Source organism: Canis lupus, chromosome 27, assembly GCF_003254725.2.
Source record: "Canis lupus dingo isolate Sandy chromosome 27, ASM325472v2, whole genome shotgun sequence".
NCBI classification, from domain to species: Eukaryota; Metazoa; Chordata; class Mammalia; order Carnivora; family Canidae; genus Canis; species Canis lupus.
The window spans coordinates 4,707,107-4,722,526 of NC_064269.1; the positions used below are offsets into that span (position 1 = coordinate 4,707,107).

Consider the following 15,420-nt stretch of genomic DNA (forward strand, 5'->3'; position numbering starts at 1 on the left):
TTTGTTGTTGTTTTTAGCGAAGTCCAAGGTTCCTGCAAGATCAGAGTGAAGGTTAATATTCAAATAAAATGACTTTTAATAACCTAGTTATCTTTGATTTCCCCAGTCTACATTGTTTTTATCTCTCTCTCTCTCTCTTTTTTTTTTTTTTTTTTTTTTTTTTTAGGAGATTTTATTTATTCATGAGAGACAGAAAGAGAGACAGAGACACAGGCAGGGGGAGAAGCAGGCTTCCCTATGGGGAGCCCGATGCAGGACTCGATCCCAGGATTTTGGGATCACGACCCGAGCCAAAGGCAGACACTCAACCACTGAGCCACCCAGGTGCCCCTTTATCTCCTGTTTTTATTTTATCATGAGCTGCCCGAACTTTTTTTATGTTGTTGGTGTGTAAATTGGGAATAAATATAACTGTATCAGGTACATGTTGTGTGCCAACACAATGCTAGGTTTGTTAGGCTATATACAGTAGGTGAAAACTACAGTGTATATGACATGGTAGTCTTCATGGAAGATTATGGTATTTAAGTTTCAGAGATAGGTTTCAGAACAGAAAATAACACAAGTGTCAAAATACATGCTCTTGGGAAGTATAGAAAAATGTAATGTGGAACAAACAGATTAGGAAAGGATTCATAGAACAGATGGGACTAGAAGAATGGATACATAAAGAAGAGTGTAGGTAGAGCATTCTGTTTGGAGTACACAGCTTGGTCACAAGGGAGAAGGCAGAAATAAGCATGGGTCTGTTCTGGGAGCAGGGACAAGAAAAAGGGTATTGTGTAGCGGTGGGAGGGAGGTAAGTTTGAATAGACTGGTGAGGTGGACTTGGATGCCTGGAGTTTAAATTTGATCTGAACTGCAATTCTTCATTTATTTGTGCAATGAATACTTAAGTGCCTACTGTGTGCTACAAGGTACTGGAGATAAGAGACACTGCCCCCTTGCCCTTAAGAAGCTTGGAGAATGGTGGGGAAGACAAAGGGAAGCAGAGGCTGTGCAAAGGCCCGAGGAAGAGTGAGCTGAGAAAGCAAGATCTCTGGGACGGTTTTAATCTATTTGCTGAGCTGTGAACCAAATCTTGGGGTTTTTTTGTTTTGTTTCTAACGAATCAGAGATTATCCCCAATTTGTTTAAAGGAAATTTCCCTTATCTCTCTTTTGATAGATGCATTTCATAGTTTAATATATACATAACTTTTTAAAGGAGATAATTTGAATTTAATAAATCTTTTGAATGTGTACTTCATGACAGGGGCTAGTACCAAATTGGAATTGTGATTCACAAACTGACCCAAAAAGTGTGATGCTTATTGATCTCCAGTATCAGAATTTTTCTTGGTCTGTCATCTAACGTGCCATTTTGACCCATTCTGGCAAACTTATTTCTTAACAGATTTATACATAAGTAAATAGTTCTGGTTAACATCTTAGCAGATGTTCTGGTTTTGGTCTAACGTAAACTAGGTTGAACTAGTAATTGAATCATTCATACTATTAAAATAGGAATTCTTTTCTGGAAATGAACTGATACTCTCTTTGGTTTGAGTTCCATGGTCCAATTCAGTTAGACCTATAACGTATGCCAATTAACAATGAATAGGGATTAAAACCCAAATTTAATAAGGCTTATCAAGAAGGAGTGTCCTAAAGAGCAAAATTAGGTCCAATGGAAATCTTTTCATTCTCAAAATTGTTTTTCAGTTCAGTAAATATTTGAGTGTGTGTGCAGTACTATATTCAGAAACATTTAATTGACCACAGTGTGGAGCTAGAAAGTTTTTAGATGTGTAGTTGAAAAGTATATTTCTTGGGTGGGGATGACTGGGTGACGGGCACTGAGGTGGGCAATTGACGGGATGAGCATGGGGTGTTATTCTGTATGTTGGCAAATTGAACACCAATAAAAAACAAATTTATATATAAAAAAAGAAAAGTATATTTCTTTATTTTTATGAAATTGAAGTACTATTACATACATTAGAAAAGTATACAAATCGTAAGTGCAGTACCTGACAAATTGCCAGAGTGAACATGGCTAAGAACCAGCTCTTTAAAAATTTTTTTTATTAATCTACATTGTTGAAATAGTTAAATTTGCAAAAAGATATTTTGTTTTCTTTCTTTTTTTTTTTAAGATTTTATTTATTCATTCATGAGAGACACACACAGAAAGAGGCAGAGACACAGGCAGAGAGAGAAGCAGGCCCCATGCAGGGAACCCGATGTGGGATTCCAGGATCATGCCCTGGGCAGAAGACGGCGCTAAACTGCTGAGCCACCCGGGCTGCCCTGTTTTCTTTTTCTTTAGGAAGGAAAAAATTTAGTTATTTATTCTAAACTGTTAACAAAACCAACATACTCTCTAAAGCTATTTGAATTGTAGTTATATCTATATATCTATATCTATATCTATCTTTGATACTTTTATTGTCTAAGATAACTAGATCCTAGTATTCTGCTTAAAACCTGTCATTTGTTACAAACTGAAGTGTCCTTATGTGTAAGACTTGCTTTCTCTAGATTGAATTCCCATCCTAATTTGTAAGTTTGAAATTTAGTCAAATTATTAAGACTGCTTAAAAAGGACACTATATTCATTGTTTCTATGCTCTTAGGTTAAATTCAAATAGGAAAAGTGCCCTTACTACCCAAGAATCGGCTAGCTTTGTGTGCCTGTGGCCTAGTTTCAGCCGTAAACTGGGTTAGTTTGGCCAGGTGCAGATGTACACCTTGGGAACTTCCATCCTGGTAGTGGTAGGGAGCGATGCATAGAAATTGATGGAGGGTAACTGGAAAATAGGAAGGCAGTGTGGAACAGTCTTTGCCAATAGCAGGTGGCAAACATGAATGCCACCAGGGTTATCGTGCTTTGAGGCACCATCTTGGAAGTGATGCTCTCTGCAGACATGTGGAAAGAGTCCACATTCCACCAACAGTGACTCACCCAAAGTTAGTATGATCTGTTCTTCCTGTGTCTTTCCCACTAAAATGTTTATCCACCCTTCAGGGCAGTGTTAAACGGCACAAGCAAATTGGCTCTTTACTTTCAAATCAATATTTGTATAATTATATAGTTGAATGGAATTGCAGGCCTAGATGTCTATAATATTAATCTACATCTATTGGAGCATACTACAACAGTTATATTTGAATTTGCTGTTTAACGTCTCTCTGGCGCAGCAATGTGTGACTCTAAAGGAGGCTGTTTTTGTTTTATAGCTGTAACTGTCTTGGTGCGTGACAGCTGCCCCAAAGGTATCCCCCTTTGATTGCCTTCTGCTCAGGAGCTTTCAGTATTGATAGTACATCTGGAGCCAGGTGACTAATGAGTTACTTACTCCATAGCAGATGCCACTGGCTAAGCCAAAGTAAGTGGCCTATCGAAACAGGAATTGCTCTCCACAAAGCTGTCATGTAGGGCGATGAACATATATCCGAGATCTGCTCCTGGTTATTTTCAGCTGGCTTTGCCTACAGTTTCACTGGTCCCTTAATTATGTATTTGGAGGAAAACTAACTAGAGGACTCCGTCATTAGAACGTTTGTAATATGTTTGGTGCTCAAATTATTGAAGTTTCCCACTTTCCTTAGAATTCATCCAGTTGGCAAAGGATTTTGAGGATTTCCGTAAAAAGTGTCAGAGAACAGACCACGAGCTGGGGAAGTACAAGGATCTTTTGATGAAAGCAGAGACTGAGCGTAGTGCTCTGGATGTTAAGCTGAAGCATGCACGCAATCAGGTGGATGTCGAGATCAAACGGAGACAGCGAGCTGAGGCTGACTGTGAAAAGCTGGTGTGTATTGTTCTCTATGCCAGAACTATGGCAGTGGGGGGAGGGGGCAGCATCATCTGGTCATGTTTCCATCTGCCAGTTATACTCAGTTTCCTCTTCCACATTAAAGAACTAAAAGCAATCTATCCGTTGACAACTTGGCCTTGACTGGAGCTGAAATTGCAGCATAGGAATCCTGTTCTTCATAGACTGAAATTAAAATATTTTTTCTCTTTTAGACTTGAAACTATAACTTCATAGATTTCAGATGAGAATTTAAAGAATTAAAATTAGGCAGGGGATTCCTAGCATGTTGATCTGTCACAAGATGTTGATGTCTCATGCCACCTAGAGTATCCTCATCCTTTTGTCAATAGCTAGTACTTTGTTATTGATACAGGCAAGACAACTCTAAGGTTTTCCATCATTACTGCCCTTGGTTCAGGGGAAGGGGCTAGATGTAATCTGCCAGTTGAGCAATGTGACTAAGGTAGAACACTATCATTTTGATGTTCCAGGGTGGGTCATGGTACAAAGGAAAGCCTGTATGAGGAGGCACTAATCCATCTTGGTACAGTGTTAAATGCCTCAGTAAGCTCAAATTGACTGGTTCCAGTGTGTCACAGCTTTGTATCCATTTCAATGCATTTTGCTCCACTATTTAGAAAGGTGGGTGGCTGCTTTGATCCATAGAGGAAGCCAATAATTGTCCTGATAAAATGATACTAAATTGTTTTTGCTATGTGAAATCTATTTTGGGACTCTCATTTTGCAATACTGTCTTGAATTAGCAGCTTGACCCAAAAGTCTTGTAGCAGAAAGCCCACTATTCTAGATGGAGTTCATTTTACCAGTCAGAAATCAGAGACGCAATCTGGGCTTGATGTGAATTAATATGCTATTGGTGTAGCAGGCTTCCTGAAGGCTCATTTGCATAATGCTGTATTTTAATGTCTTCTGGTCTGCCCGTCCCATAAATTTGAGGTGAAGCTTTCTCCCCTGGTTAGTTAGGATGTTTTACTCTGCTTTGGTCTGCAGGAAAGACAGATTCAGCTGATTCGAGAGATGCTCATGTGTGACACATCTGGCAGCATTCAACTAAGCGAGGAGCAAAAATCAGCTCTGGCTTTTCTCAACAGAGGCCAACCATCCAGTGGCAATGCTGGGAACAAAAGGTGGGGAAACTGCATCTGTTGTTATCTGATCACGAGCAATGCAGCTGTCGGAAGTTCTTGTTATCTGAACTCTTAAATATACTGCTTCTGGAATGTGTGCTGAATAAAGCAGAAAAAGACTTTGGAGGAAGGGCGAGTGGGAAATAAAGGCACAAGGGCCTCCCACTTCCTTTTATCTTATTTTGTTTTTGATCTTTCCTTGGGATGTTGTTTCACCATGGGTAAAATTTTGATGTTGGTGCTAAATTGCACATCAATAACTAATTCCACTCATTGCTCAGAAACCTAAAGGTGAAAGTGGCAGTTCAGCAGTACTTTGAATGTTTACTCTCCAGAGAGCTCTTGTAGCTCTTCTGGTTTAGAAGGCCTCTGAGCCCAGACCAGACAATAATTTTGGTTTCACTGCATCACTATTTAAAATAGTCTCAACCAGGCTTTGAATTTAACACCCCCGATACAATACATAGGGAAAGGTCAGCACTCTTAGAGCTATTTATTTTGTTGCCTGGTTGTTTTATGGGGAATCTTTATAACTGAGAAGATATATGGGCTTAATTTCTTCAAAAGCTAATGCTGGGTGATACTCTTTCTTATAGAAAGCAACCACAATTGGGATCAGATTAAACTTCACTCTTCTGCCTATGAATTTTTAGTAGCGTGTTCCGCAGGAGTAGCACCCATGCTCCTGACTGTAACTTTCAACTGATGTTGCGAGGTCTTTGCCAAAAAAACAGGTGTGCTGCATGTGTCTTCGTGCATGCATAGACACACTCTCCCACAGAAACCAGCACAACGAGGCTTTGAACTTGTAGTTGTCTCCATAGGAAGGCACTGCTATGAAATTGCTGATTTTACTTGACCCCTGTGACTTGTTCTGAGTGTTCTTGCATTTTTACTTTCCAGAGTCTTCTGTATCTAATACTGTATTGTTTCACTCATTTAGATTGTCAACTATTGACGAATCTGGTTCCATTTTATCCGATATCAGTTTTGACAAGACTGACGAATCGCTGGTAATAAATGTTTGATCTTTGAAAATTGTCTATTTTTCTTACCCCTGCTCCCTCGGGAATCTCCTTTCTGTCCTCTCTTCTGATATTCCTTTATTACTGTTGTAGTAATTGATGTGTTATAGATACTGAGCTAGCATTTTGTTTTATTAATTTTAAGGTTATTTATTTATTTGAGAGAGAGAGAGAAAGAGTGTACAGCTGTGGGGGTGAGGGAGAGAGAGTCTTTAAGCATATTCCACACTGAGTGCAGAGCCCAACGCAGTGGGGCTCAATCTCACAACCCTGAGATCATGGCCTGAGCCGAGACCAGGAGTCAGACGCATAACCAACTGCACCACTCAGGCGCCCCTGAGCTAGCATTTTAAAATAAAAATCCACATAAGCTATAAGAGACTGGCTTATATATTTAGTTTCTGAAAGTGAGAATATAGAATTCAGGATTTGGCATGAGGTTAAATTTATTTAACGGATCTGTGAGCTACATGTACTAATTGACTGTATCTTCTTGGCTTATTAAACATCCACAGCTAGCAAAAAAAAAAAAAAAAAAAATTAGCAAGATTCTATCCAGGCAGGGCTTATTTGCTGCTCTTGGAGAGAATAGACTTGTGACTTATTTCAGAGTTAGTTCGGTTCTTGAGAAAACTTAGTCATACTTCACAATTTAGAAGGAAACCAGTGCCTTGGAACTTCAGCCAGAAAAATGGCAAAGTTTCTAGGGACTCTAATGCTTTGTTCAACAATGGTTAATAGGTCTGAACTCTTGTTACCCTACCTTTGTGGGGCAGCACCCTTTTCTTAACTTACAATGATTTCTGCATAAAAGGTAATCTCTGATATTTCAATCTTTGATGTTCAGGATACTGGTGGTTTGTTGGTTTGTGTATCTTTCCTATTTTACTGGCTGAAAGCTAGCAAACAAAGCAGTAAATCAGGAGGTAATTCCTGGTTGGTTTTCTGATAGTGTGAAACAAGTGACAACTACTTATTAAATGGGCTAGGAGCATTACATCCCAAATCAGTGTTTGGGGAAATCATTGCCATTTTATAGATATAAATAGTAGGTATCACCTTTTTGAAATATAGAATGATATGAATAGGTTTGGGATATATAGTAAAACTAGAACCTATTAATAACTGATTTGGGAGCTAGACCAAATATGGTGTATCTGTTATAATCCAAACTGAATCAGATAATCAGTAGCTAAATTAAATTACTTGACCAGGAATTGGAGAGTTTAGATTTCATTTAGCTAAGCTACCATTTGCTCTCTACTGTTTCTGGGTTTTGTGTTTTCAGAGATTATCAGGAGTAAGTCATAGGTGGTTCCTAAAAGTGAATGTAAATGGTTATTTAAGTGAAGTGAAACTAGACCACGGTAAAAAAATTCTTCAGTGGTGAATGTCTTTGTTGGGGCCCAAGGAAGAGGGATGTTTGAGAAATGTAAAGCCTGAACTAGAACTTGTTAAGTGGCTACATTGTACAGAACGTCTGGTTAGATGATAGCAATCCCTTAAGAGCAAGAAGGACATGTAACCTGATCAGTATAGTACCTGAGCTTCTGTGAGTTCTACAACTAATTACAGAAATAGTCAGAAATAAAGGGCCAGGCACTGGAGATAATCACGACAGAAGTTGATTCTTTAACCTTTTCTTGCCTCTGTGGTATTGACTCCTGACTCTATTATAATAGCTTCAATTTTGGAGATAAAGCAAGTTAACTCACCATAGCTCTATAGCTATAGCACTTGAGACCCTCCCCTTTCCCTCTCCCCAAATTGTCAGGCAGTCTGTCTCAAAAAGCTTTTCGAGGGGCGCCTTAGTGGCTCAGCAGTTGAACGTCTGCCTTCAGCTTAGGGCATGATCCTGGGGTCCTGGGATCGAGTCCCACATCAGGCTCTCTGTGGGGAGCCTCCTCCCTCTACCTGTGTCTCTACCTCTCTATTTCCCATGAATAAATAAATAAATTCTTAAAAAAAAAGCCTTTCAAGTTTTCTGTAAATTTATTTGCACAGGGTTTAGGGGAGGCCTAACCACAGAGAGAAACTAATGCAGTGTAATTGTCAACAGGATTGGGATTCTTCCTTGGTAAAGACTTTCAAACTAAAGAAGAGAGAAAAGAGGGTACGTATGGTTTTATTTAGTTTTTGCTGTTGTTTTTACAAAATTACAATAAAGGAATTTTCTCTAGAAGTTTTTCCATGATACAGCATTCCTGACTTATGTTGCTCTAATCATTTTTAAACACCTATTACAAATGAATTCATCCTGGGGGCTGTATTGCCAATCCTCGAGGTAGTAACTCAGGACAGAATCTTGTCCTATTTCACTGTTCTGGCTGCCTCAGTTCATTCATATATTGGAAAAGGATTTACTTAAGTTTGTTTTGAGTTGTCATAGGAATTTTTACGCAGGACTTTTGTACTCTAAAAAATTTTCAGATGAAGTACGTGTATAATGGGATATGCAGAGCTCTGTCTGTGTGTGCTTGTTTAGGGTACTTAATATGTGTCCAAAGACTTCATGTCTTTTGATAGGATTACAGCTCTACTTTTTCTGGTGCTGTCATCTAAATTTTTCCAAAGCTTGGTTGTTTCTTCCAGGGCATTGAGGGCATTTTTGTGTTGGTACAACTTAAGCTTTATGTGGAAATAGAATGATATAAATAAATAAATAAATAAATAAATAACATTGTTATTTACCATAGCCCTGGTACCTAGGACTTGTACCCAAGTTGTCTAATGGAATAATGTTATCTTCTGTGCTTCAGGTCTTCTATTTGGCACTAAACTAATTGGTCTTTGTCTCCTTTCCAGCGCTCTAGTAGCCGACAGTTCATTGATGGTCCCCCTGGACCTGTAAAGAAGACTCGTTCCATTGGCTCCACAGTAGACCAGGTAAGAATAGTCAGGCCAAGAGAATTGTGGTTGTGAACACATTAGAGATTAGTGGCCCCAAGCACTAAGAATCCTGAGTCAAGGGGCACCTGGGTGGCTCAGTCTGTTAAACATATGATCCTTGGGGTCCTGGAATCAAGCCCCACGTTGGGCTCCCTGCTCAGTGAGGAGTCTCCTTGTCCCTTTCCCTCCCCTTCTGCTCCTGACCCTGCTTGTGCTCTCTCTGTCTCTCTCTCAAATAAATAAATAGAATCCTGAATCAACGCTGTAATGTTATTTTGAGAGAGAGATTTGGTGAGTTTTTCTGTGTAATAATAGGATCCTTATCATCCACATGAATGGAATCACTCTGAGTAAACAACTGTTGGTTTTGTATTTGATTCTATGTAGTTGCTTATGTGTATGCCTCTGTGACCTATATTTCTGTTCTAAAGTACAAGGTTTCAACTGAGTGTTTTGAGCTAGGGCCTTAAGTCCTGGCCAAGATTTAAGAGTTTTCAGCCACTCCAAAACACCCTATAGTGGAGGGGAAATGAGATTCACATGTTTGTTCTTCCCTCATTTCTACTTTTGTTTCAGGGGAATGAATCTATAGTTGCAAAAACTACGGTGACTGTTCCCAATGATGGCGGGCCCATCGAAGCTGTGTCCACAATTGAGACTGTACCATATTGGACGAGAAGCCGAAGGAAAACAGGTCCATTGGGTTTCTAACTAAATTGCCTGTGTAAAACAACTAGTAAAATTGGGGGAGACTTGGTTTTTTAAGAACCTTTTGAGGCAGGGAGTAGATGTTGTGGGTGGTTTCTTACTGCTGCTTACTGAAGGCCAGGACACTGTCATACTCTACCTTTAGATTGCTAGCCTGCCCTATGCCACTCACATGTAACTCGTTGTTGTTTTTTTTTTTCCTATAGATTATTTAAGAGTGAGAGTGGGGGGAGGGGCAGAGGGTGAGAATCTTCAAGCAGACTCCATGAGCATGGAGCCTACATGGGACTCGATTCCATGACTCATGAGACCCTGACCTGAGCCAAAATCAAGAGTCAGATACTCAACCTATTGAGCCAGCCAGGTGCCCTATAATTTGTTATTCTTTTTTTTTTTTTTTTTAATTTTTTTATTGGAGTTCAATTTGCCAACATATAGCATAACACCCAGTGCTCATCCTGCCAAGTGCCCCCCTCAGTGCCCATCACCCAGTCACCCCAACCCCCCGCCCACCTCCCCTTCTACTACCCCTTGTTCATTTCCCAGAGTTAGGTGTCTCTCATGTTTTGTCATCCTCACTGATATTTTCACTCATTTTCTCTCCTTTCCCTTTATTCCCTTTCACTAATTTTTGTATTCCTCAAATGAATATAATGTTTGTCCTTTTCCGATTGACTTATTTCACTCAGCATAATACCCTCCAGGTCCATCCACGTCGAAGCAAATGGTGGGTATTTGTCATTTCTAATGGCTGAGGAATATTCCATTGTATACATAGACCACAGCTTCTTTATCCATTCATCTTTCGATGGACACCGAGGCTCCTTCCACAGTTTGCCTATTGTGGACATTGCTGCTAGAAACATCGGGGTGCAGGTGTCACGGTGTTTCACTGCATTTGTATCTTTGGGATAAATCCCCAGCAGTGCAATTGCTGGGTTGTAAGGCAGATCTATTTTTAACTCTTTGAGGAACCTCCACACAGTTTTCCAGGTAACTTGTTATTCTTGAAATGATTTTTCTGCATAGCGATTGTAGTCACTTCTGATTATGGTTACAAATTACTGGTCATCTACCAGTTATATTAAACTTGGGGTTAAAATTCAGAAGGAACAAAATATTAAGCTTAAAGTTGCTTGTTTTCTAGGTACTTTACAGCCTTGGAACAGTGACTCTACCTTGAGCAGCAGGCAGCTAGAGCCAAAAACTGAGACAGACAACTCTGGCACCCCGCAGAATAATGGAGGGATGCGCCTGCATGACTTCGTCTCTAAGACGGTAGATCTGTGATCACTTTGTTCTTTTGGGCACGCTTAAGTTTTTGATTGTGAAAGTAAAATATACTAGAAACAAATTTAAATAACTCAATATTAGAAAGTTAAATGTCAGATCTCCTTCTTTCAATTCCACTCTTCAGGGTTCACTATCAGTTACAGAAGATGTCTATCTTTACATTCTGTGAGGAATATTAAATTAAAACAAGCCAACTTTTCAGAAGCAATTGTTGGTGCTTTTTAGTGATACACATTTACAGTGTATGCTTGAATACAGCATGTTTTTCCTTTGTCCCATTGGATTTCCTCATAAAAACCTAAGCAATCTGACAGGCTCAGAAGAGTTTATTTGAGCCACAGGAAAGTAAGTGGCAGAGTTAATATGGAAACTTTGTTAACTTCTTGTCAACAGATTCTTTCCTCTAGTGTACACTGCCCCCTTCCAGCTGGATGACCTCATGCAAGTGACACAGCCTCTTTTGGCTTCCGTTTCCTTATCTTAAAAGAAAGAACAAAAACCTCTTTTGTAGGATTATTGTGAGAATTACACAAATAGGTGTAAAGGGATTAGGAAGTTATTTGGTACTAAGTGCCTAATAAATTAACTATTGATGATGATAGTTTTCTAAGACCACTCTGTTCTTTCTGCCCTCTTTTGTCCTCAGGTTATTAAACCTGAATCTTGTGTTCCATGTGGCAAGCGGATAAAATTTGGCAAGCTGTCTCTGAAGTGTCGAGACTGTCGTGTGGTCTCTCATCCAGAATGTCGGGACCGCTGTCCCCTTCCCTGCATTCCTACTCTGATAGGAACACCTGTCAAGATTGGAGAGGTACGACCTGTGGGGCCCGTCTTTGTGGTATGGCTTCTTTGGCTTTTTCAAAGCTAAATGTCAGTTTTAATCCTAAAATTAGTGATGCCAAGCATAGTTTTTCCCCAGGAATGATGAAGAGAAATGGTAAAATGTTAACTTTCAGTAGACTCCTGCTTGGGTTTGTCTGTTTCTACATCAGACTCTTCTTCCCCTCCCTCCTTCCACCTTCTCCCCGCTTCTCTGTTCATCCTCCCTCCCTCCCTTTCCTTCTTTCCTTCCTTCCTCTCCCTTCTCCTTCCTTCCCTCTTCTTCTCCTCCTTCCCCTCTCTACATGCTATTCCTGTTTTATAAAATCTCAAACATACACAGAAGTAGAGAGATTAGGACAACTGACCTCTGGTTCCTGTCACTCAGCTGTTGTGATTACTAGTTCACATCCAAGCTTGACTTATCAGTACCCCCCTGTCCTCCTCCTGGCCCTGTCCAGTAAATTATCTTGAAACGAATCCCAGCCATCACGTGATTTCATCTGTGAATGTACTTTCTCTTATGTTAGAGGTATTCCATACTAGGCTATTAAAATTAGATTGCTTATTTCTAAAAACTGATTCAGTCTATAAAGAAATTATTTGTTGTATGAACAACATTAACAAGATTCAAAACAAAATGATTATGCTGCTACCCAGCCCCTAGCGAATCAAATGTTACTTTTCTTTAATCTTAACAGTTCTTATTTGTGCGTGTAATCGGTTACAGATTTTCTCTACTCCAATAGAGAACCATGGACCTCTCCCCTTCAGATAGGTTTGTGTCCTGATCAACTGTTAATTGTATTAAGTAATTTTTCTTACTAAGAATAATTTAGGGGTAAAAAAGGTTTTCCTTTTTTAGAATAATAAATTACTTCCTATTAAAGGCCATACGTATAATCTCATTATTTCTTGTTTTCTGAGGCCCTTGAATAGAGGACCAGCGGGGGCAGAGTTGTAGCCAGTCCATCTTACTACTTGTTCACCCAAGAGTGTGGTATATGTGACCATAAATCAGTCCTGGTGTGGTTGTAGGAAAAGTATAGTTGAGAGTCTCTGATCTAATATATACTCTGGGAATAGGAATTTAAAAGTAGACATGATGTCCCAGCCTCAGTATTAGTTTGGAGATGGTTTTTCCTCTTCCTCTTGATTTGCTGGTCTAAGTGATATAAATAATAATTTAAAACTCTCCCTTTTCAGGGAATGCTGGCAGATTATGTGTCCCAGACTTCTCCAATGATCCCGTCCATTGTTGTCCATTGTGTAAATGAGATTGAACAGAGAGGGCTGACTGAGGTAAGAGTCGACCTTCAGAGGCACCTGGGTGGCTCAGTTGGTTAAGCGACTCTTGATACTGGCTCAGGTCGTGATGAGATGGAGCCCGTGTCAGTCTCCTTAAGATTCTCTCTCTCCCTCTCCTCTGCCCTACACCTGTCTGGCTCTGCCCCCGACTCTAAAGAAAAAAGTTAATCTGCAGAGATCATGAATTTGTTATTTGTGTTAATAATTAGGAGTTCTTAACTGAAAGTGTCACCTTAATAATAGACAGGCCTGTATCGGATCTCTGGCTGTGACCGAACAGTAAAAGAGCTGAAAGAGAAATTCCTCAGAGTGAAAACTGTACCCCTCCTCAGCAAAGTGGATGATATCCATGCTATTTGTAGCCTCCTGAAGGACTTCCTTCGAAACCTCAAAGAACCCCTTCTGACCTTTCGGCTAAACAAGACTTTCATGGAAGCAGCAGGTAAGAGTAGATCTTAATACTGGAATGTGAGTTCCACATGGGCAGGATTATTTTGACTCTTCGTTTCCTGCCCAGTGCGGTGCATGCAACATAGTGGATGCATAAATGCTTTGATGGAAGAATAACGATCTGTGTTCCTGGTGCCCATCCTCTTCCTGTCTAAACAAAGTTTTTGTTTGTTTTGGGGTCAAATTTGATGCTGTCCTTTTGAACTTAGAGCCATCATTGATTCCTTTTCCCCACACCACCTTTAATCCGTTGGCATATCTTGCCAGCAAATGTCTTGTAAAATTTATCTTTTTCTTTTTTTTTAAGATTTATTTACTTATTTATTCATGATAGACACACACAGAGAGAGAGAGAGAGAGAGGCAGAGACACAGGAGAAGGGAGAAGCAGGCTCCATGCCGGGAACCCAACGTGGGACTCGATGCCGGGACTCCAGGATCGCGCCCTGGGCCAAAGGCAGGCGTTAAACTGCTGAGCCATCCAGGGATCCCCCCCAAATTTTTTTTTTTAATTTTTTTTTATTTATTTATGATAGTCACAGAGAGAGAGAGGCAGAGACACAGGCAGAGGGAGAAGCAGGCTCCATGCACCGGGAGCCTGACGTGGGATTCGATCCCGGGTCTCCAGGATCGCGCCCTGGGCCAAAGGCAGGCGCTAAACCGCTGCGCCACCCAGGGATCCCTGGGATCCCCAAAATTTATCTTAAACTTGAAATTCTTGAAATTTGGGACACCTGGGTGGCTCAATGGTTGAGTCTGCCTTTGCCTCAGGGCATGTTCCTGGAGTCCCGGGCTCTCTGCATGGAGCCTGCTTCTCCTCCCTTTTCCTATGTCTCTGGCTCTCTCTGTGTGTCTCTTGTGAATAAATAAATAAAATATTTTAAAAAAAGTTAAAGTTGAAATTTGCCACTCCTGCTACTACCACTCTTGACATCTCTCACCCTGGAGTGATGGAGGAACCTACTCATTTTCCTCTTTCTACTCCTGCCCTCTGCACTATGATCCTCAAACGGTACCTAAAAGGGTCCTTCTGAAATTTAAATTAGATGACGTCTCTTCTGTCTTTAGTATTCTCCAGTGACTCCCCATCACTCTCAGAATAAATCCATGGTCCTTAACATGGCCCCAAAAGCCCCACCTGTCTGATTTGGCTCCTGATTCCATCTCTAGTATCATTTCTCTCAATCCCTCCCTTCTTTCTTTCTTCTCCATTTATCCTGGAATACTTGGTACATAGTTCTTGATACATAACCAAATTTATTCCCATCTTGAGGCTGTTGCATCAGCCTGCAATGTATTATATGATTTGCTCCTTTATTTCTTTTCAGGTTTCTTTTTGGGTATCTAGTCCTCAGAAACACCTTTCCTGACTGACCACCTTGTCCAAAGTAACTGTTCCCATTACTTTCTAGCTTCTACTGTGTATCACTACCTGATCAAGGCCTGCTTTTTGACTAACTCCTCCTATAGAATGTAGGTTCAGTGAGGCAAGGTCTTTGTTTAATGGTGCTTTGCCTGAGCACTTAGTATCTGGTCCATAGTAGGGCCCTGACTATGTCTTAAAACCAACACCTTCTTGGTAATTATAGTCAGTGCAGTTGTGTGCCTGCCTCCCCAGCATATGGGTTGCTAGCTGCTTTCCCTAACTGCAGGAGCTGATATTTTTTTAAAGGTTCTGATTTCTAATATTGAGCTGTTGGCCAGTGTTCTGCTTGTTAATGAAACTGGAGTTTGATGCAGTCATGAACCTAATCAGAAGTTTCAGAAGCTTACTGTATAGATGAGACTTTGTGGTCGATCACTTGGAAGCACGCTGTCAAGGGAAAGAAGTCAGACCTCTTGGTGCTTTCTTTTCATTTACAGAAATCACAGATGAGGACAACAGCATAGCTGCCATGTACCAGGCTGTTGGTGAACTGCCCCAGGCCAACAGAGACACATTAGCTTTTCTCATGATTCACTTGCAGAGGTGAGTACAG

The 15,420-nt window shown here is 40.4% G+C and overlaps 1 protein-coding gene across 7 annotated transcripts in view; it reads left to right on the forward strand.

The window, feature by feature from the left end:
• RACGAP1 (Rac GTPase activating protein 1) overlaps positions 1–15,420 on the forward strand; it is a 28,157-nt gene that overhangs the window by 9,584 nt on the left and 3,153 nt on the right. For 5 of the 7 annotated variants that reach the window (XM_025477580.3, XM_025477578.3, XM_025477579.3 and 2 more), the window contains 11 exons: positions 3,594–3,796; positions 4,814–4,950; positions 5,894–5,963; positions 8,035–8,088; positions 8,781–8,861; positions 9,441–9,558; positions 10,720–10,850; positions 11,512–11,676; positions 12,891–12,986; positions 13,236–13,434; positions 15,305–15,410. In XM_025477580.3, coding sequence (XP_025333365.1) covers positions 3,594–3,796; positions 4,814–4,950; positions 5,894–5,963; positions 8,035–8,088; positions 8,781–8,861; positions 9,441–9,558; positions 10,720–10,850; positions 11,512–11,676; positions 12,891–12,986; positions 13,236–13,434; positions 15,305–15,410 — 1,360 coding nt within the window. Of the gene's footprint in view, positions 1–166; positions 325–3,593; positions 3,797–4,813; positions 4,951–5,893; positions 5,964–8,034; positions 8,089–8,780; positions 8,862–9,440; positions 9,559–10,719; positions 10,851–11,511; positions 11,677–12,890; positions 12,987–13,235; positions 13,435–15,304; positions 15,411–15,420 lie in introns of those variants that run through there. The other 2 variants (XM_049102591.1, XM_049102593.1) reach the window with 2 other exon arrangements.